The sequence below is a fragment of the Populus trichocarpa genome, chromosome 5 (genome assembly GCF_000002775.5).
Source record: "Populus trichocarpa isolate Nisqually-1 chromosome 5, P.trichocarpa_v4.1, whole genome shotgun sequence".
NCBI lineage: Eukaryota > Viridiplantae > Streptophyta > Magnoliopsida > Malpighiales > Salicaceae > Populus > Populus trichocarpa.
This window is the reverse complement of record NC_037289.2, coordinates 2,447,430-2,468,376: the sequence shown is the minus strand read 5'-3', so window position 1 is coordinate 2,468,376 and position 20,947 is coordinate 2,447,430. Positions and strand designations below refer to the sequence as shown.

General features: G+C 35.1%; 4 protein-coding genes across 4 annotated transcripts; 1 reads left to right on the top strand and 3 right to left on the bottom strand.

The window, feature by feature from the left end:
• Positions 1-1,950: 1,950 nt before the first annotated feature.
• On the bottom strand, positions 1,951-2,887 carry LOC112327545 (glycine-rich cell wall structural protein 1-like). Its single transcript, XM_052452922.1, has 2 exons — positions 2,299-2,887; positions 1,951-2,219 (listed from the first exon to the last, which is right to left on the bottom strand). The coding sequence occupies exons 1-2, from the start codon at positions 2,885-2,887 to the stop codon at positions 1,951-1,953; spliced, it is 858 nt and encodes a 285-aa protein (XP_052308882.1).
• A 4,033-nt stretch (positions 2,888-6,920) lies between these two features.
• LOC18098825 (glutathione synthetase, chloroplastic) lies at positions 6,921-12,289 on the top strand. Its single transcript, XM_024600431.2, has 12 exons — positions 6,921-7,389; positions 7,738-7,907; positions 8,291-8,366; positions 8,486-8,616; positions 9,193-9,315; positions 9,396-9,476; positions 9,755-9,835; positions 9,926-9,995; positions 10,488-10,609; positions 11,063-11,202; positions 11,288-11,480; positions 11,735-12,289. The coding sequence occupies exons 1-12, from the start codon at positions 6,985-6,987 to the stop codon at positions 11,856-11,858; spliced, it is 1,716 nt and encodes a 571-aa protein (XP_024456199.1). The 5' UTR covers positions 6,921-6,984; the 3' UTR covers positions 11,859-12,289.
• Positions 12,290-12,695: 406 nt separating this feature from the next.
• LOC18098824 (uncharacterized) lies at positions 12,696-16,076 on the bottom strand. Its single transcript, XM_006382575.3, has 3 exons — positions 15,302-16,076; positions 13,999-14,022; positions 12,696-13,287 (listed from the first exon to the last, which is right to left on the bottom strand). The coding sequence occupies exons 1-3, from the start codon at positions 15,489-15,491 to the stop codon at positions 12,980-12,982; spliced, it is 522 nt and encodes a 173-aa protein (XP_006382637.1). The 5' UTR covers positions 15,492-16,076; the 3' UTR covers positions 12,696-12,979.
• Positions 16,077-17,276: 1,200 nt separating this feature from the next.
• Positions 17,277-20,681, bottom strand: LOC18098823 (phosphoglycerate mutase-like protein AT74). Its single transcript, XM_006382574.3, has 2 exons — positions 20,064-20,681; positions 17,277-17,957 (listed from the first exon to the last, which is right to left on the bottom strand). Exons 1-2 carry the CDS (start codon positions 20,542-20,544, stop codon positions 17,536-17,538), a joined length of 903 nt encoding a protein of 300 aa, XP_006382636.2. The 5' UTR covers positions 20,545-20,681; the 3' UTR covers positions 17,277-17,535.
• Positions 20,682-20,947: the final 266 nt, after the last annotated feature.

Below are 20,947 nucleotides of genomic sequence, written 5' to 3'. Positions count from 1 at the left end.
TACACTCACCCAAACTATATATATATTGCAAATTGCAAATTGCAATGGTGTTCTTGGTTGACTTTGATGTGCTCAATAAATGTTTCCCAGCACTCTCCCAACGCGTAACATAAATTTGCACCTATCAATACTTAGAGCTCTTTTTGTTGACTTAGCCAGTGGATAGACCCTAAATAAGGGAGTTTTCCTGATGCAAAGAAGAGAAAGCGAACATTACAGAGATCTTTTCTTAATCTGTAATAGAAAGTTGCAATGGCAAAATGGGTTTCTTTTCTACTGATTTATTGTGCATTGTATTAAAGGCTATGTTTGTTGTTCTTGGTGATGAAAAACTAGACAAAACTACTCTTCCTGATGATAGCTGTGGGTTTGGTCGAAGAGGCTGTGGTGGCTGGTTTGGTCGTGGATGTTGTGGAGGACTAGGAAGTGAGGCCGGTGATAGAGATGGGGGCACTGGTGGTGGAGGTGGAGGTGGTTACAGTGGGCATCACTATTACGACCTTAATTTATTTCAGTTTTATTTCATGGATCAAATTGAAATTTAAAAATGTTAAAATAACTATAAAAATATTTTATACCATATATAGTCATAAAACCCTATCTTGAGCTAGACTTGAGGCAAGGTCAATATAAGAAGGCTCGACCTTTAAATTTAATTTTTAAATTATTAAAATGATGTTACTTTGATAAACAAAAAAAACCTAAAAAATTTACCGGCCAAACATTTTTTTCCTTTTTTTATTACCCGAACTAGTTTAAGTTATAAGTTGGTCAGGTCCCTAATTAATTTGTCGGACCAGTCTAGATTTTATTATTTTAGTTTAGAGAACAAATTATAAATTCAATTATGTTTATTATTTTAAAATGCTTTATGAGGATCATAGACAGCAATTTCTCCAGAAACTTGTGTAGCAAGAAACACAATCTTCCAGACTACAGGAATATAGCTGCGTCCAAAGGCATTGGTTTCTTACGTCGTGACAGCATTGCTTCATTTATAGGTTTTGTCACTAAACACAACTTGTTTATTAATTAAAGAACATAAATGTCAGGACAAGTGTAATGTGCAGTAACAGTATATGTTGAACAAAACTCACGTAGGTTTTGCTCTAAGAATAAAACATAGCAACTAACTTTTTATTTTTATTATTTTTATGTTTTGGTTTCCTACGTCGGAATTCATTTATAGGTTTTGCTCTGAGAATAAAACATAGCACCAAACTGCTCACTGCTTAAGGACATAATTTGACGACAAGTTCATGAATTTTTGAAGAGAATTTGTGTTCTGCGGGCGGGGATTCGTTCCTTTTGTACCTAGTTCCCCCACAGGTGCAGCTGATGCATGAGAGTCTTTCGGCGGAAGGCTAAGCGCACAGTTTTTTCGTATTTTATTTACGATCAATTTTGTTAGCATAGTTATTGTTTTGTAATACAATGAGGTGGTATAGAAGGCAGTTGCTACTGTAATTTGTATAAAGTTTCGATGAAATTGCTGTCTTTCCTTGTGTATTATTAAATATAGCATAGAATTTGAAAATACGGAGAAGTTCCTGATAGTGCCATGTTACAAATGCTGAAAAACCAGGCTTCTTCTACGTTCCCTGCAAGAGTAAAATGGTTTCAGTTAGGTTAATGTCATGACTGATGAAGATTGCTTGAGTGAAGTTAATCCATGCCTGGAGAGTCTGTGGACATTGAAGAACTTCATTGCTATTATCGAGGTACTGAGATTTTGAAAACAGATGTTTAGATAATGATTAAAAAGATTGCTTAATTAGGAACAGATCTCATTTCTTATTAATTTCTCAGTTACATTACATAAACCTCAATCTTAATCTTAAACTTAATCTTAATCTGGGAACACATAACAGAACGTGCTTATTTAGACATCACAGAAGGTGCTTAACTTTTGCTTAAATTGCAAGAGATTGTTTTCAATGTAAAGCATGTTTAATGTCTGCCATCGTTACCACGGCCAGAACCACTACCAGATCCCTGGCCAGCACCTGCACCAACTCCAACTCCTACACCAACGCCTATTCCAACTCCAAACCCACCACCTGCTCCACCACCCCTGCCGCCACCTAAACCACCTCCAGCACCACCTCCTACACCACCACCTGCACCAAAGCCGCCTCCGTGGCCTGATCCTCCACCTATGCCTCCACCACCTCCTCCTCCCCCACCGCCTCCACCAGCACCACCTCCAAGGCCACCACCTACACCGCCTCCAGCTCCAAAGCCCCCGCCACTACCCGAACCACCACCAATACCACCCCCCTCCTCCCCCTCCACCACCTCCTCCTCCACTAGCACCGCCTCCAAGACCACCACCTACACCGCCTCCTGCCCCGAAGCCCCCGCCGTGACCTGAACCGCCACCGATACCACCCCCACCCCCTCCTCCGCCTCCACCGCCTCCTCCCCCACCAGCACCGCCTCCAAGACCACCACCTACACCACCTCCTGCTCCAAAGCCTCCACCATGACCTGACCCACCACCAACACCGCCTCCACCACCGCCTCCGCCGCCGCCTCCACCTCCTCCAGCACCACCTCCGAGCCCGCCACCTACACCACCTCCAGCTCCAAAGCCTCCACCATGACCCGACCCACCACCAACACCACCTCCACCTCCCCCACCAAAACCACCGCCTCCACCAACACCTCCTCCAGCACCACCACCTAAACCTCCACCACCTCCTCGTCCCCCTCCACGTCCACCACCAAACCGACCACCACAGCCTCTTCGACTAAACCCACAGTTATCGTCACCAAACCTAGTTTTGTCGAGTTTGTCGTCACCATGAGTGATAGCACTCAAATGAAGAACAATGCACAAGAAAAGTAGAAGAAAAGAAACCCATTTTGAAGACACAGCCGCCATGAATGCAACTTTCTGTTTATGCAAAGTTAAATAGCAAGCTAGTAACAAGCTTCTCTGCAATATTTTGCTTGCTTTGTTAGCATGGAAAAACTCCCTTATATAGGGTTTATCCAGTGGCCAATTTGGCAAGTCAACCAAAAGAGCTAGTAATTGGTGGGTTTCATGTCACGCGTTGGTACCGTTGGGGAGTGGCGGGAAACATTTAATGCTCGAATGAAGGTCAACCATGGCTTCATCTTCATATATATAATTGGGGAGCAAATGATCACTTATTCTCCACTTAGTCCCTTCATTTTTTGATAAATAATTGACTTTGATTTGCTCAATAAATGTTTCCCGGCACTCTCCCAATGGTCCCAACGAGTAACATAAATTTGCATCAATCAATACTTAGAGCTCCTTTTGTTGACTTAGCCTATGGATAAACCCAGAATAAGGGAGCTTTCCTTGTGCAAGGAAGAGAAAGCGAACATTGTAGAGATATTTTCTTAATACTTTAAAATTGTTTTAATGTGATGAAGAAAAATAAAAAAAATATTTTAATATTTTTCGAGTAAAAAACACTAAAAAATGCACGATTATTTAATCTGTAACAGAATGTTGCAATGGCAAAATGGGTTTATTGTTCATTGTTCTTCAGTTCACTGCAATAGTTCTTGCCAATGACAGACTAGATAAAACTAGACTTCGTGATGATAGTTGTGGGTTTGGTCGAAGAGCTGTAGTGACTGATTTGGTTGCGGAAGAGATGGAGGACTAAAAAATTATAAATAAATTAGGAAACAAATATCCTAAACAAAACTAGAAAAAAAAAGTTATAATTCAAATAGGAAAAAAAATACTAAATTAATTAGAAAAATATAGAAAAACTCAAACATTAAATTTTAGGCTTTATCTGAAAACTTTTAAATCTTTTTTTGTTTTGAAATTTTGATTATATAAGAAACAATTTTTCTAGAAATTTTTAGCAGAATTTGAATTTAATCCAATAGTTAAATTAAAAGTTATTTCTATTTATTATAAAGTCTTGTAGTAGAAAAAATTTCTTGCGTCGTATCAAATTCAGATTTAAAAAAAATGTTAAAACAACTATAAAAACATTTTTGTATTACTAATACTTACAGGAATACAACTTTAGGTTTAGTATTGTGAATAAGGGTAAAATGATATGAATGGGGGTTATATATATATATATATATAAAAACGGTCTATGATTTTTAAAGTCTTAAGAAGATCTTCTTTTTAATTACAAAAATGAACATATAAAACATAACAATAATAAATTTCTGAATACCATTTGTTTTTGCATGATAGACATAATTAATTCAATAAAAAATGATTCCTACGTACTAAAAATAAATAAAAGCAATTGCATGATAAATCTATGAATGCAATATATATGAACCCATTAAGATTTAAATATAGATAGACATTTGGAATACCATATTTAAATTCATAGAAAGTGATTTCATATTTATTTATTAAAAAAGATTGGATAAAAACATGATAAATAATTATTTATGTCCCAGCCCAATCCTATTGCAACCCATCTGGGATACAAGGCAAAGTGTTTTGCCAAACCTTGTTCTCTATCTGTAGCAAATTAATTGTTGTAATGAATACTTAACCAACCTTCTGATATTCTTTCAGGCACCTTTTGCTTTTACCAGAAGTAGAATTGGCAGATACCTTTTGTGATGGGTCACCACCATTTCTCAAGAAAAGAAAAGAATTCCCCTCAAGCAATGTCTTTCTGCTTGCTGCTAACCTCTACTTGCAAGCAAAGTATAGTCTATATCATAGCATCATTCATCAAAACCCCCCTCTCTCCCATTCCTTTCATCACATCTTGCATCAACTTTGAATGGATCACAAAGGGCACCAAATCCATTCTCTTGACATTTGCAACAGGCTCTACAACCTTGTCACGAAAATTGTCTCGGCACAAGCCTTCAAGACTGTGAAACTAGGCCATCCTGTGCACCAAAACTTAGCCAAAACACAGAATGGGGCTATCCACGAGGGTGATCACGAGGTGCACCCCAGGACTACTGATCAAGGGGAAGAACCAGGATGTGAAGATGTAAAACAAGAAGATAGTTTGAAGAACTGGGACGCCTTTGCCTCATCTTGTTCTTCTAGCAATGATCGTGAGCAAGAGGAGGCACCATTGCCTTGTTCACTTGTAGCTCAAGCAAAACCAGCCAAGATCAAGAAAATGGTTAGCATAAATGACAGGGTAGAAGAGATAGGTACGAGGAAGAAAATGAAAAGGAGCTGGAAATCAACTGAAAAACTGCCTTCAATCGACCTAGAAGAAGATATTGTTCAACCTGTGAAATCAATTCTCAAGAAGGATTCTTTTGAACATTGTGATTTAGCTGAAAAATCAATTTTTTTCATCCATTGTGACAGTATTTGATGAATTTGTTAAGAGCATCTTCTTGTTGTTGATGTAACGTGATCATACGTGTAATTTTACTGTATAAATAAATATCATAATGCCACTTCGTTCAATTTCTTTTGAAATAAGTAGCATCAACCCGACAAATTCTATTTATTTTAATATAAAAAAATCGAAGACATTTTGTTTATTTGTTAAAGATTTTGGGTACACAATTGACTGGAGGAGTCATCTGTCCAATGTTACAGTTGTCTGAACATTTCTAGCTCATTTCATATTGATTTAATCTGTCATCTGCAATTTAATGTGTTGACTTTAACGAAATATTTGATAAATATAAAGGTTTGGATATGAATTACCTATCTAATAGTTTTTTATGGTAAAAAAATGTCCTTGAGTTAGTTTGGACATAAATTAAATTAAATTAAATCTATTTTTTCAAATTATTTTAATATGACGTGTTTAATACTAGATCTGAAAAAATCTGATTTAAATTTGAACACAAAAAAAACACCCTAGGAATATTCTAAATATTATAATTATATAAAAAAATCTAAATAGCTGGAAAATTCACCCAGCAAAATGCATTATAGATCCCCTCACAAGACAATGTGAATTCACAGTTCTTTTTCATTCTTTATAATTTTTTTTTAAATTTTAGCTTTTATTGGATCAAATTATAGACCAATTTAGACTAATTTATTAGGTAATGATGAGATTAAAAGACAGGATCAAAGTAAAAAATAAAGAGAAAATTGAAGGATATTAAAATAAAAATCATAAAATATATTTGAACTGAATTTTTAATTTAATTTGAGTTCAAACTCAATAAATTTAATTTTTTTTATTATTAAAATTTCTTGGTCACAAAGCCATACTTGTTAAAATTTTAATGTGTATAGATGCACATTCAACTTGCAATCCAAGCCTTATTCAGAAAAAAACTTAAATGTATTTTCAAAATAGCAGTTAAATAAAAAGTCAAAAATAAAAAGAGTAATATTTTAGTTTTTTTACTTATTTTTCATACTTAAAAGGAAAATCAAACAAAATGCTAAAATGTATTTTTTTTCCACAAATACTATTTTTACATATCTCTTAAAAAAACCAAAATTAACAAAGTGAAACCAACAAAAAATACGCCAATTAAATGTAGCCATGTGAAAGAAAAAATAACATCAAAATTATTTTAAAAAATAAAATATTTATTTATTCCGCTCCAATAAAATTAGCTTTTCAAATAGTTTTTTTCATTAAAATATACATAATTAAAAAAACTATATTATACTATTCAAAATATTATTTTATCAATTTACATCTTTAAAATTATATTTTCCACTCTAAACAAGGAAATAGGCATCAGCAATGACGTTTTCACTTCGGGTTTGTTTATCTTTTTAATAATCAAGGTTGAATACTAGAATAAAGAAACGAAACCTTACCAAATTTAACCACTAAGTATATTTATAGGAATAAAATAAGTGAAAAATATAATAAACTTAGTTATATATATATAAAAAAAAAAAACAGAGAGAAGAAAAGAAAACTAAGTACAAGCTTGAAAACAACCATCTAATCAAACATTGGCAGCATGACATAAAGGGACAAGAATCCACCAAAGTAATCAAAATGTAATAAAACAAAGTGTCCTTATCAAAGCCATATTTCTCCATTGCCAACCAAGAAAGCCAAAATGGGTGTTGCTTATTCATCCCTTCTTTCCCTTTCTCCCTGCACCGCTACTATACACATCACTGGTTCCTCCCTTTTCCCTTACGCATCAAAAGCAAACCCAGAAAGAGTAATAAATTCTATTTTTAATCATACCAATAACATCTGCTTGGCTAATCTCCAAAAACCCACTAAAAAGTTTGGATCTTTTAGTCGTTTTTCACATAATTCTACTTGTTTAGGCTCAAAGATCGTACCTTTGAAGTGCTGTGGCAAAGTGAGGGAAATGGAGACTCAAGAGAGAATTCTTCAAAAACCCTTGATTGATTTTCATGGTATTGATGAAGAATTGGTTCAAAAGATGGTTTATGATGCTCTTGTTTGGAGTTCTCTTCATGGCCTTGTTGTTGGTGACAAAAGTGTTCAGGTCTGTGGATATAGTTTTATATGCATTTTTTAATGTATCTCTGTCGATGAAATTTTACATAATTCGCAGAGTCTTTGTTATGAATGATCGAGCTCCTTGGAATATATGTTGATTCATTATGCAGTGAGAGTGTCTAATATAGTGATTGCCTGATTAGTTGATAATCATTCACTTGTTCTTTCTAAGTTCTTAAAGCTACTATGCACTCTCCATTAGTGTTCATAACAATTGTGAAAGCCAAAATTTTTATTTTGTTTCAACTAAGTTCTGTTTAGTTTTGGCATCAAGCTGATATCATAGTGGCATGTGTAACTTACGATAGGAATAATGGAGTTATTTGAATTGTAGAGATCAGGAAAAGTACCTGGTGTGGGCTTGGTACACGCACCATTTGCCTTGTTGCCTATGGCATTCCCGGAAAGTCATTGGAATCTAGCATGTGAAGTAGCACCTATATTCAATGAGCTCATTGATCGTGTGAGTTTGGATGGGAAATTTCTACAGGATGCTTTATCCAGGTACATTTTATTACACACGCCTACTTGTTTAGTATCTTTTGTTTTCAAAAGTGAGAAGCATTGGTTCCACTAGGCTATTATTTCTAAGATCATGGGCGGATACATGTTTGTTAAGTCAATAGCAAAGTTGGTCATTGGTTATTTTTTTCAGCTTATAGCTGGAATATTTGGAGTTTTTGGTCTGCAACATGCTAACTTTACCACATTTGAACCTTCAAAATGATTCTCAGAATATTCTGTTAATATTTGTTGTTAGTTCTTGTGCACCGTTCAGCTTCATCTCTTTTAATTCAGGGCGTAATTTTCATCAATGTTTGAAATGGGCTCAATAGATTGGAAATACACATGAACTGATTTTTTTCTTCTTCTTTTAAACACTACAGAACGAAGAAAGTGGATGCCTTTACATCGGGGCTTTTAGATATTCATTCCAAGATGCTAGAAATTAACAAGAAAGAAGTAAGTGTATCTCAGTTAGGCATTTGAATTTATCATGTTAGTTTTGGTTCGTTTAAAATCATGTCAAGGGAAACAAGCTGATTTTCATTGGGTGATAATATTTTTGGACATCAATGCAGGAGATACGCTTGGGTTTACATCGATCAGATTATATGCTTGATGAACAAACTAAATTCCTCCTCCAAATAGAGCTAAATACAATTTCAGCTTCATTTCCTGGCCTCGGTTGTCGTGTTAGTGAACTTCACAGGTTAAGAAACCTATGACTCTGAAGTTCTGTGCTTTCTTCTTAGCTATATTATGTTTTTTCTTGAATTTTGGTTTGGTCCTGGTTTTGCAGATCACATGTAAAAATAAACAGTGAAGTAGATTAGATATCTTTTAATTATGTCTCTATGTTTTACTGAGTTTACTGTTGCAGAGTTTACAGAGTAAGCTGTGCAACAGAGTTTACTGTTGTGAAATCAAATATAGGCACATGTACACCAGAGGCAGGTTAAAGGATTTATAACAACGTAATAGTAACAGATTTTGTAGCACCCATCTGGCTTAGCTTTGAATGCAGTTCCATATTTTAGATAAATCTCAGTCACCTTTGACAATGCAGTCAGTTTCCCCACACTGTCAATCCACCCACATCCATCAAGTGATTTTGAACTTCATTATAGTTTTCCAGCCTATGACATTTGTGTTGCAGTCTTCCAAAAGTAATGGATGCTATGTTGTGTAGACCTTTGGATTGCAATGCAGAAAATTCTGTCTTCTGTGAATAATTCACAAAAAGTGAGCAAGCAATGATTATAACACCTGCTGTGTATTATTACAGGAGCTTGCTTAACTACCATGGAGAACATATTGGATTAGATCCCAGAAGAATACCTGGAAATACTTCTGCTGATAAGTTTGCAGAAGCGCTGGCTAAAGCTTGGACTGAGTATAATAGACCTAGGTTGGATCTGATTTAAATGTTCTTCAGTTCTTTCTGCTTCTAGGTTGTGTTAGTTAATAATTTGTGCATATATTGTGCAGGGCTTTAGTTATGGTGGTTGTTCAACCTGAAGAACGCAACATGTATGATCAACATTGGCTTTGTGCAGCATTGAAGGACAGATATCCTTTTAACATGCAATCTAGTCTCTCACGTGTGGAGTTATGGTATGATTTCTGAGATATGTTTTCTTCTCATAAAGAATTTGAGATATGATTCTAAATAGAATAGACAGAGACATGTTTTTTTAATGAATATCAATAGTTTGAACAGTGATATGTCCAAAATGTATTTATTCTTGAAGCACAACATTTCAGGAATCACTTTCCAGATATTTAAATTTTAGTCAAAAAGCTTTTGATGGAATTCAAAATAGGTTACTTCCTTAGCTTTGTAACACGCATAATGTGACAACTATCCGGAAAACATTGGCAGAAATCGACAAGGAAGGGGAAATTCTACCAGATGGAACTCTGCTTGTGTATGTAACTTCCTGCCATGGAAATCAGTTTCACCTTTCTAGAGATTTTGCTATGTTGTATATTAATATGATAAACAATATATATTGCAGAGGTGGCCAAGAAATTTCGGTTGTTTATTTTAGAGCTGGGTATGCACCAACTGATTATCCTTCTGAAGCTGTAAGTGTTTATTCATTTTCCTGGATGTTGTTGCTACTTGCAATCTTGTTTCAACTCTGCTCAAAAAGTATTTTCTTTTGGATTTTTCCAGTGACTTATTACTTCTAGCATGATTTTCCTGGTTACTCATAGATCACTATCCATTCCAAGATACTGATTTTTACCTTTAAGGGCCTGGTTAGAAGTGTAGTAGAGGTTGCTTTTTAAAGTGCTTTTCGCTTGGAAATACATCAAAATAATATTTTATTATTTTTTAAAAAAATTTATTTTTTACATCAGTACATCAAAATGATCCAAAAATACCTCAAAAAATTAATTTAAAGCTAAAAAAAACATTTCAAAATTATTCAAAAACACGGTTGGACCACAATGCCAAATGGGGCCTAAATTATCTTGAGTTTTCTATATGCTTACGTTGCTTCTATGAATGAAGAGTACTGTTTCCTGGAATTTGATCTACTTATAGGTGTTTGATCCTCGTATTTTGTCTAGGAATGGAGAGCTAGGCTACTTATGGAGCAGTCATCAGCTGTCAAGTGCCCATCCATATCTTATCATTTAGCAGGAACCAAAAAGATTCAACAAGAACTTGCAAAACCCAAAATGCTTGAAAGGTGGTAAATTTTGCTTCAGTATTTTATTTTAATTTTTGGCAATGACGTCCCTGAAAGTGTTTTCCTGTCGCAGGAAAAAAATTGTAATGATCTAACACAATGATTTCTCAAGTGAAATTGGAAACTAGTGTTATGGCTCATAAGGCAAAGAATTTACTTCTTTTTAAACCAAAATTACAACCATTCCAAAACTTTATAAATAATGGTGTGCCTTTGCTCAGAGGCACACTGTTCTAGTCATCTAGTTTGCCTCAAGAAACATTATACCATGTTTACAAGTGCCAATTGGTTCAAATCAAAAGGTATCCGCTGCCTTGAAAATGTTTCTGGGTAGATGGATATTGTTACTGAAAACTATGAGTAGCACATTGGAATCCTTTAAATTGGAGTAGAAAAGCAGCATTCACAGCTCTCATCTGTATTCCTTAAACCTTGATTTTTTTATCGTTGTAGATTCCTAGAGAACAAAGAGGACATTTCCAAACTGCAGAAATGCTTCGCTGGCTTATGGAGTCTGGAAGATTCAGATATCATCAAAAAAGCCATTGAGAGGCCCGAGCTATTTGTGATGAAGCCCCAAAGAGAAGGCGGAGGTCTCTTATTTCCAAACTTCACCTTGATATTCTTTTTGTTGCTATTGGGTAATGTTTTACAGGGACTGAGATCATTTCCTCTCAGGGAACAATTTCTACGGTGATGATGTGAGGACAAACCTTGTAAGATTGCAGAAAGAAGGAACCCAAGAAGATGCCGCTTACATTCTCATGCAAAGAATCTTTCCTGCTGTTTCACCCACATTTTTGGTGCGCGAGGGCATTTGCCATAAAGATCATGCCATATCAGAACTTGGAGTGTATGGTGCTTACTTGAGGTATGTAGATCATGCATCAAATGTCAATACATGGTTTGTCTGCTGAAACAATCGTTTGCTACTTCCCGTAAAAAGGGGTGTAAAAATGAAGATTCTAAAAGGGAATGATTACCCATATCCATTGTTCATGGTCTCAAAATATAAATAAATAAAATAAAAACTATAAGAAGAAAAGAAATGTGAATTCACAAGTGCATCACCTAAAACCTTCCCTTCACAAATTTATGCTTGAATTTTTGGATTGGCGTGCACAGGAACAAGGAGAAAGTTATTGTAAATGAGCAGTGTGGATACTTGATGCGGACAAAGGTATCTTCATCAAATGAAGGTGGAGTTGCAGCTGGATTCGCAGTCTTGGACAGTATATACTTGAGTTAATGGAGTTTCTGTTCTTAATCCAAACCCTTTATGGTTAACTTTGCACGTGTGTTAACAGTATTCAGCTCCAGGTTTGACAACTGTTCAGATAAATGGGTCCTTAGGTTAAGATTGTTTTTGAAAAAACAAACTCTCCATTTCCATAATTTTTTTCTAAATGATGCATTGATGGGCAGCAGTTCCCTTTCTTTCCCATTTCCCACCTTGTGATGGGTGGTTGGCCTTCCTGGCATTTCTGTAATATATCTTCTGTAAGTGTATCATCAAATAAACTTAGATAGTTCCTCCACCTTGCATGGCAATTTGGAACCGTCGATGGAAAACTTAAAAGTTTAGAATACAGGAACTTTGTTGAGTAAAATTTAACTGAGATTTGTAATTCTGTACCATTGAACTCTTGGTGCAATGTGGTGGAGTGTGTTTTTTTGTCATATTCTAATGATTTTGCTTCCCCATTCCTCTCCCGAAGAATAGTTCTTTGCAGGATACAGAAGTGCAGTGTTTTCGGTGAAGATATTGCAAATCATGAGGCACACTGGCAAAAATAAAATGTTCTGCCGGATAGGTTAACCTATGAAATTTCTTTGAACGAAGCCGCATAGAATCAGGCTCTATAAAGGATCTGCCATTTCAATTGTATTCGTATGAACTTTGAGCATGTTATGGCCTGAAAAAAAACACAACTATTGACATCAGTATACACCTGTTAAGCAATTTTTGTATGGATCAGATATGAAATTGTGGTTGCCTCCACAGGAAAGTAAAAGTAAATTTTCATGATTTTAGAGCAGAATTTGTTCAAGATCTTCTAGGATTTCCCTGATTCCTCACAACAGCTTCAAGAAAGGTCATTTTGATTTGAAAGGCAAAATCACGAAGAAATGTTTCTATCAGAGCAGGACCTGAAAGCTTATTGCTCCAGTTTCACTGGTCTAATTTCCTTTGCAATACACAAGGCAGCCTAAAAAGTGACTCTTTCAAATAAAAAACAGTAGATAAAAAGTGCAAAAATAATATTTATATACACGAGACTGGTAAGGTAGGGTTAGACGAGCTCCTCCACAATCAAAAACCTAATGCTTGTCTTTGTTTTCGGGACTATGAATAGTGTTATTATACGCCTAAGTTATATTTTCTCTCCAACCCAGTTCTAGGGCTCGTTGCTCCCACAATGCTGTAAGTTTACGCTCCTCTACTAGTCCTGCTTCAGCTCTCTCCCTTCCTTCTTCGCAAGTTTGTGTGTGCGCACTACATTTTTGTGCTTCAATTTGGTACTGTGAAGAAGTACTCCTAGCAGTTATTACCAATGTCCTGGTCTGCTCCAATCTTTCATTAGCTACTCTTCTTTGTAATTCAATCTCATCTGATATTAAATCAACAGCATTCTTCTGCATTTCTTCACCCATTTCTGGATTGTGTTTGCCGCAGTCTGCAAATACAGGATAGAAGGTTTTTGAATATTAGTAAAACTAGCTTGAAAAAAATTAAATGTAAAGCATCTTCAGCTGGGCATAAATCTTCCATGAGTTCTATATGCGATTAAGTTATGGAGAAATGTATTCGTCTAGTGAAGTGAGCAAATGTTCCTGTAAGAAAATCTCAGTTAGCCTACTATGATTCTCATTAACAAATTCCTTCGAGAATATTTCTTATACTAATTGCAGTTGTCCTTCCTTGGATTCATGAGAAAGTCATAATTTCATGATTATGGAAGCAGTTCTACTGAGCTTTGCCTCCGATTAGGTCTTAATTCTAAATTCAAACAGAAAAGAGAAACCAACACTGGCAATGGCTCCAGTTCTGGTTCCAATTCTTTCCAAAAGCCAGAGAAATTTGATCACTCTGATTAGTTCTTACCACGTGATCCAATCTTTCATCAAGTGTACTGCTAGTAACCATGATATATAATTCATTAAATGATTATATAACCAACACTGGCAATTGCATTATGTTTTATGACCCTTCTATAGTGAAGGAATTACGGCAGAAAACTTGTTTCCCAATTTCAAAGTATGTGTACAAAGGATGAAATGTGATCTCAGTGATGCCAACTTCAACTGCTGGGAGCATTTCCATCAATCCTCGAGGAAACGAAATAAACAACAGCTTAAACAGAGAATGAAGAAAGATGGGGACTGACCTGGATATGAATTGTTGATAAATTCTGCAGAACCATTGATGTTAAAAAGGAAGTTAGAGGAAACAGCAATGTTTTTAAAGGGAGGGAAAGGAGAGACAAATAGATATTGAAAGTACTTTACAACATACAAGAACAAACAATCAAGATTCAAAGGAGAATCAGAGAAAATTCACAAACAATCATGTAAAAGGTTAAAGAAAGCGGCAATAACTTCATATTCTCTACATTACTGTCTTGAAGTGCATTTGAGCTTTAGCATTTCATATAGGAATGACTTCAGATGCATGACAAAGGGTACTCTAGCATCCAAATCAGGAAAAGAAAAAAACAAGAACAGGGTTATTCTAGCATCACCGTCATCATGTAATCAGCATTCAAATGGTGGTATAGTTCAGTGATGTTTGTCCTTTTATTCGAAACCAGAAAGCAGATCTGTCAAGAGTCTAATTAACATCAAATGGCTTGAAAACACAGTTCAACACAACACTCATGAACATAAAAATGTTTTGCTACCAAAGTGAATTCCTACAACCTTTTCAACCTGTTAAAGCAGAGATTCATACAAATGTCCGTGCTATCCGCCATTGAAACAGTCCCACTTAATTTAACTGTAACTGGACACAACTTAGGCCTGAGAAACCAAATGCATTTCATTGGAATATGATTCAAATTGATTTCATGTTTCATGGGATAGAAAGGAAAATCTACCATGAATGTACATGAACTTGTTCTTTGGTGAATGAGCTTGAAGAAAGCTAATAATTGGTGCAAATTCACCGAATAACTAAAAAAGAAATGTTAAAAATGTGCAAGAAAGGGAAGCCCCATAAAGTTCTCACAGCAGAAATTAGACAGAAAGAAGGATTGTTTAAGATCTTGTATTCCTGCACTATCTCTGAACTCACAACACCTCAAGAAACACAAACCATTTCTACCTTCAACCTCACAATCCCACAACTATAACCATGTCAATGCTGCTAGTAACTAAGAGATTTAAAGAAACAAAACACTAACACCCAAAAAAAAGTCCACAAAATCACCAAAATAATATGAACAAAAAGAAATTTCCACCCTGTGGAATTCTACCAAATTACATAAACACAACATACCACAGGCTAATCAATCACCATTTATGAACTGCAGCATCAAAAGAGAACGCTGCCAAAAATAGTGCTATTTTCTACACAGATGTAAAAACGTTACTAGAAATAGGCACATTAATATGGCATCAAAACAGACCCAAATATGGAAACTACCTAACATAACCATTTTCTGGAAAGCTTGGTAAGGATCTTTTACTCACCTACTGTCCATATCAATTCTAGCTCTTGAGAGCAATCACAATCACAAGAGCATGAAGCAGCATTTGAACTCCCCTTCGAAAACAACCCTGAGCCAACAATGTAGCCTACAAAGAATATAGCCAACAACACCAAAACCACCCTTAAAGCACCATTACTCCTCAAACCATAATGCTTTGAAGGATATGCCATCTCTGCAGTTCCCACTTTCCACGATCCAAAAACGGGAATAAAACCCAAAAAACCTAACTTTCTCTTTTGCTTTCAAGAAATCAACTAAACAACCAAAACCCAGATGTCAAAAACCAAATTTTTTATATGCAGGAACACCAAAACAAAACGTTTAAAGAACTGGGTCACACTCAGTTTGGAGATCTAAGCAGTCTAACAACAGGAACTAGACTATGACTCTTACTATCTGTACTGACACTACTAAAAATAGCAAATTCAGTGAATGTATGGAAAAGGAAATCCCAAATCCCTATAAAGTGAAAAGGTACAGAGGGAGAAAATGTTGAACTGAAGCTTTAGTACTTTAATCTTAAACTACTAGTACTATAATGTTTAGCTTTAATCATGCGGTTTGCTACTTTTATCAAAGAAGATTTGAGAAGCTATTGAAGTAGTAGTAATCTGATTGTGCTAACAGGCTGTAAAACTTGTCATCATCACTTATCAAACTGTTTGAACTTTGAAGACAGAGAAGTAAATTCTAACTGGAGATAACCGTTTGTTGTTCTCTGATAGCCACAATCTAAATAACAGATGGATACTGTTGTCAGTTGGTATTTATCTTTAAAAAACCCTATTTTTTGCATGCTATCTTGACAAGTCATTTTAATTTACAAAAAGAATTTTTCTTTTTTAATTTTTGGTGGAGAGCATGTGAATTTTTATAACAGAATTCAATAAATTACTTGCAAGGCTTGGATCAGAGAGGATTTATTTTACATTTTATGATTTCAAATTTTTATTCAATAATTTTTATCATTTCGGATTTAAATTCAAGAATTTCGATAGGGTAGTCTTGATGCATGAAGGCTAAGGTATTGAAAAGAATATTTCATTAATTACAGTCCATCTATTTCTAATCTTTAGTGAAAATCTAAAAAATCAATTTATAATACTATCAATTGGACTAAGGGATCATCAACTTGAAAATAATAAGAGAATATGTAAATGTTATAGTGTATATACTACCTAATTATCTTTTTTCATGAGAAATAAAAATAAAAAAAATCAGTAAAATTATTATTTTAAAACATCATTTTAACCATGAATTGATCCTTAATTAGAGTAATCTAGAGTCTAGTCAAGTCAAATTTTAATAAAAATAAAATTATTATTTTAAAAGTTCATCCTAACCATGAATTGATCCTTGATTAGAGTAATTTAGAGTCTAGATCAGATCGGATTTCAATAAAAATAAAGAAAGTATTATATGATATGACATGGTCAAAAATCAATTTAATCTATGACCCGATCAACCTAAGAAAAACTTTTTCTAGCTTTCTAGCTTATCCTAAATAACCCATGTTAATCCACTTGACCCATGATTTACTCGGGGTGGATCCCATGTCAGGTTTAAAACTACATACAATATTGTTAGCCAATGAAAAGTGGCAAAGACGAGATAGACTTGGACAATAAAAAATTGCAATGGCCTTAGCCCTCAGGGTTGATCAACATGGGGGTTAAAGGGTGTTTGCTAATATAAAAGGGTTATCGATATAACACTTTAAAGGCACGGTTCATAAGGCTCAACTTGAGTATTTATTGCTTGCCGGCATCAAGCTTGCAGGTGCATTAGGAAAAGTCACGTCCACAAAAGGAAATCGCCAGCACAGACCTGAGACCAGATTTATGTTTTCCTGGATGCCATGCTGTGCGGAAGCTTGTAGCCTCCCAAGAATCTCATGAATTGCCAGTAAACTGCTGAGAATGAAGAAGCCTTGTTGATAAATCCCAGACAAAATGTTTCTTCATGAAAATGATCACATGATGTAATGTCCTCGTATGACAGCATTAAATCATACATTGTCAAGAAAATATGTCTTACATTGTTACAATCAATACTAAGTACAATCAATTTCATAACTTGGTGGCGCTCTTTGAGGGATGACCCGGACATGGAATCATACCCAATATATTTCATTTTCAATATAATGTTTACCATTAGAAAAGTGCAGTTATTATAGATTGAATCAAAGAATTATCAATCAAATATAGAGGAACCCTATTCGCACATGCCTGAAGAACCATTTTCTTTGTCATCGGATTCTCTGTCTGAGTCTGCTACATGATCAAAAAACTCATCAAGGTACCAAGGACATTTTTCGTTCCAATCACCCTTGTTGGCACGCATCCTCCACTTTTGATCATCAATCATTTCAGGAGAGAGTCCCCATTCTAGCATTTCGTCATCGGTGTGATGGATGGCTAAGCTGTATTCTCCACCAGGCCCCAACTGCATAATTCGAAACTCGCAGTTCCCTGGATTATTCAAGTGCTCAAATTGCTGAACAGTCCACTTGAACCACTTCATAAGGAACACGCGGCAAGTTAACCCATGTGATACAATTATAAGGTTTAAGTCATGGGAAGGGTCTCGGTGAAACCTTTTCATATCTATGTCCCTCCATAGAGATTCAAGAAAACCTGTGAAGTACAAATTTGAGCCTTTGTTATTAAGTCTGTTATAAAGGTTCTTTTCCGTGCATTCTGTTATAAAAGTTCAATTTTTTGTAATGTTTAATCCACTTATTGATCAATAAATCAAAAGCAGCCGCCAAAAAAGCATGAATCAAAGAAGTTGGCATCTCACTTTCACCATATCATGCAAAAATAAGAATTCACACGCCAAGCCCGACTATAATAAGGAAAGCAAGAAATTCTTCTTTACTCAGAAAACAGACATATGAGGTTCAAAAACTACAAGACTGATTTTGAAGCACAACTCCCATGAATATACTACACGCAGCTTACAATAAAGAAAACCACATGGGGCTCACCAAAAAATAAACAGTCATGAGTTTCCCTACCAGAGATCTAATTTCGCTAATTGTTGTCAAACTTTCCAGAATCTGCACAAACATCATACAGAAACAGTTTTTTTCTTAAATCACCAGTTTCCTGTTTCTGACGTGTTATGAGACTTGTGATAAATAGGCCATTAGCATATAGCATTTTCCAAAGTGCTGAACAAATAAGCAAAGTGAACATGCCATCTCTGACTATATGAATCTCCAATTAGGTACCCAGAAAAAAGTATATCATTGAAAGGTAAAACAGCTGCCCTAAAGTGTTTTGCCGATAGATTTGTTACCTCTATATTCATATTAAAAAAAAAATGGAAAAACATGTTAACAGTAACATAATTAACCCAAAGCCATCCATTTGACGTTCACAATAAATAGACAAGCAATTTGAAAGATTCAGAATTTCATCACTTTGAAGCTTAAATCATGAGAGACAACATCAAATTATCTCTAACTTCCAACAAGATTATTTAGCTGTCCAATTTTCTAAAACAATAGGATCAAATCACTAATCCAACAAAAACACCCAGGTCATGTTCGGTCCAAATTTACAGAAAGAGCTATTTCAGGGAGGGGAAATGCATTAGATAATATTCTAGCTCTTTTTGCCAAGCAATAAACAGAAAATAAATTGTAATATCCTATGATCCAAAAAACCCTTAATTAGATTAGACACTCAAGGTAGTGAAACATCAACTAAAATCAATGCTATAGGCCTCCAGAACCAGGTATCAAACAGATTTAAGATCATAGAGAAAGAAGCAAAATATATTCATCTTAAATGCAAATATCAGCTGAAAAATGGACACCTTTTGTCACTAGACTACAGTAAAACAACTACAGAATGTCGGGCTACCGAATGAAATCCATTGCCTATTACATATGTCCAAGCCTACAATACTAGTTGATTTAGCATTTTGCAGGAAACAATATTCAGTACAAACAAGCTTCATAAAAAGACAAGCCCAACCAGCATATAGAAGAGCAATAGATTACTGTCCATGGATAAATTAAGAAGTTTTTTCATTCAGAAGAAACAAGTTAAGCACATCATACTTTTGCATATCCTGCATTTTCCCTTAGAAACACAGAGATTCGGAAAAGGAAACTCAGAATAAGGAGCCCAAACTCAATCCATCAGATCCAAAAAGAATAAGTTTTGAAACTTAGCAAAGAAATAAGAAAAAATAGAATGCTATTATTAGTTTCTCAATTCAAATGAATCCTCTATATTCTCCTAGCTTTGGAAAAGGACTTAATTAGCTAGAAAATTAAACAGCCAAAGCAACAGACATTCCCATATAAGAATACAAAACAACAAACCAAGCTCAACCACCAAATACCAAAACTAATAAGTAAAAGCAAAGCTCAAGTAATTAAATAGACAGTATAAACAATCCAAATAAGAAACAAGAAAAAAAAATAATTTATTTTGATAAAGCCGCAATTCTTTTTCCTTATTTTTTATTAACCATCGTTCTTCATCCACTTCAACCAACCAATTAACACAAATTAATCAAACTACAGAGCAAAACCAAAAAGGAAACATAAATCAAACAAGAAAATGCAAGACAAGAAGCAATTTTTACAGATTTTAAGAGGACCCCATTTTGATTTCTTCCTTACATTTCTATTAGCATTACTCTAATCTTCATTTCAACTAAAAAACAAAAACCCATCAACAGAAATCAATCAAACTAAACAAAACGAACAGAAAGAAACATACCTGAAACGCGATCAAAAACATCAGCAGCAGATTCTCCTTCAGGAAACCTATAAAAGAACCTCCCAAACCTCTCTCTAGACTCTTTAACAACCTTCATTCTCTCCTTCACCTGAAAATTCCCAAAATCCTGTTCTCTTACTCTGCACTCTTCTCTTACCCCAATAATCCTCTCTTTCTTGAACGACCGTCCAATCTCTCTAAGTGTTGATCTTGTCCGATCATATGGGGACACATAGAAGTAAACCCTCCAGTTCTTGTTCTCGTCATTGGAGATTATGTTGTACAAGTGATTCCCAGCTTGCCGAGCTTGTGCTAGACCAGAAGGAGTTAATTGGATTTTGTTGTCAGGCGTTGTAGTGTAAGCTGCTGTGTCTAGGTTGCCTTGTGATTCTCCATGGCGGACAAGGATTATTCTTTTTGGGAGGTGGTGGTGGTGGTGGTGGTGGTGGTGGTGCGTGGCTTCTTGATTTGGTTCTGTCATCTTCTCAATTTTTTAGAGTATTTGATAATGCTTGCTCGGGTTTCTGATTTCTTCTTCTTCTTCTTATCGTCGTCAGTCTGCCAAAAAGGCAAAACATGAAAGAGTTGTTGGTGTAATGAATTGTGGTAACCAATTAACCATCTTTATATTAAACTCGGCTGTCAAGTCAACCCGTAACCCTATCCTCTCCTCGGTATAATCTGGTGGTTTGAGTTTTAAATTGAGTTCCTGTCTCCTTGGAAAGTGTTTTTTTTAAATTGTTTTTTATATTTATTTATTATTAAAAAATTGATTAATAAAAAATACTTTTTAGTAAAAGAAAAATTTAATTCAGTTTCAGGAAAGTTTTTTTTTTAGACAAAAAATATTTTTCAGAAGTTATGAAAAAATTATAAATATCATG

Bases quoted from the DNA above. Each gene is read 5' to 3' on its own strand.
- LOC112327545 (XM_052452922.1), bottom strand. From the start codon at position 2,887: ATGGCGGCTGTGTCTTCAAAATGGGTTTCTTTTCTTCTACTTTTCTTG. The intron at 2,220-2,298 runs GTGGTGGAGGGG...GAGGCGGTGTAG, and splicing joins CGGTGCTAGTGGAGGAGGAG to GTGGTGGCCTTGGAGGTGGT.
- LOC18098825 (XM_024600431.2), top strand. From the start codon at position 6,985: ATGGGTGTTGCTTATTCATCCCTTCTTTCCCTTTCTCCCTGCACCGCT. The intron at 8,367-8,485 runs GTAAGTGTATCT...ACATCAATGCAG, and splicing joins TAGAAATTAACAAGAAAGAA to GAGATACGCTTGGGTTTACA. The intron at 8,617-9,192 runs GTTAAGAAACCT...GTATTATTACAG, and splicing joins CGTGTTAGTGAACTTCACAG to GAGCTTGCTTAACTACCATG.
- LOC18098824 (XM_006382575.3), bottom strand. From the start codon at position 15,491: ATGGCATATCCTTCAAAGCATTATGGTTTGAGGAGTAATGGTGCTTTA. The intron at 14,023-15,301 runs GTGAGTAAAAGA...ATGGTTCTGCAG, and splicing joins AGAATTGATATGGACAGTAG to AATTTATCAACAATTCATAT. The intron at 13,288-13,998 runs GTCAGTCCCCAT...CTGTATTTGCAG, and splicing joins TATCAACAATTCATATCCAG to ACTGCGGCAAACACAATCCA.
- LOC18098823 (XM_006382574.3), bottom strand. From the start codon at position 20,544: ATGACAGAACCAAATCAAGAAGCCACGCACCACCACCACCACCACCAC. The intron at 17,958-20,063 runs GTATGTTTCTTT...TGTACTTCACAG, and splicing joins TGTTTTTGATCGCGTTTCAG to GTTTTCTTGAATCTCTATGG.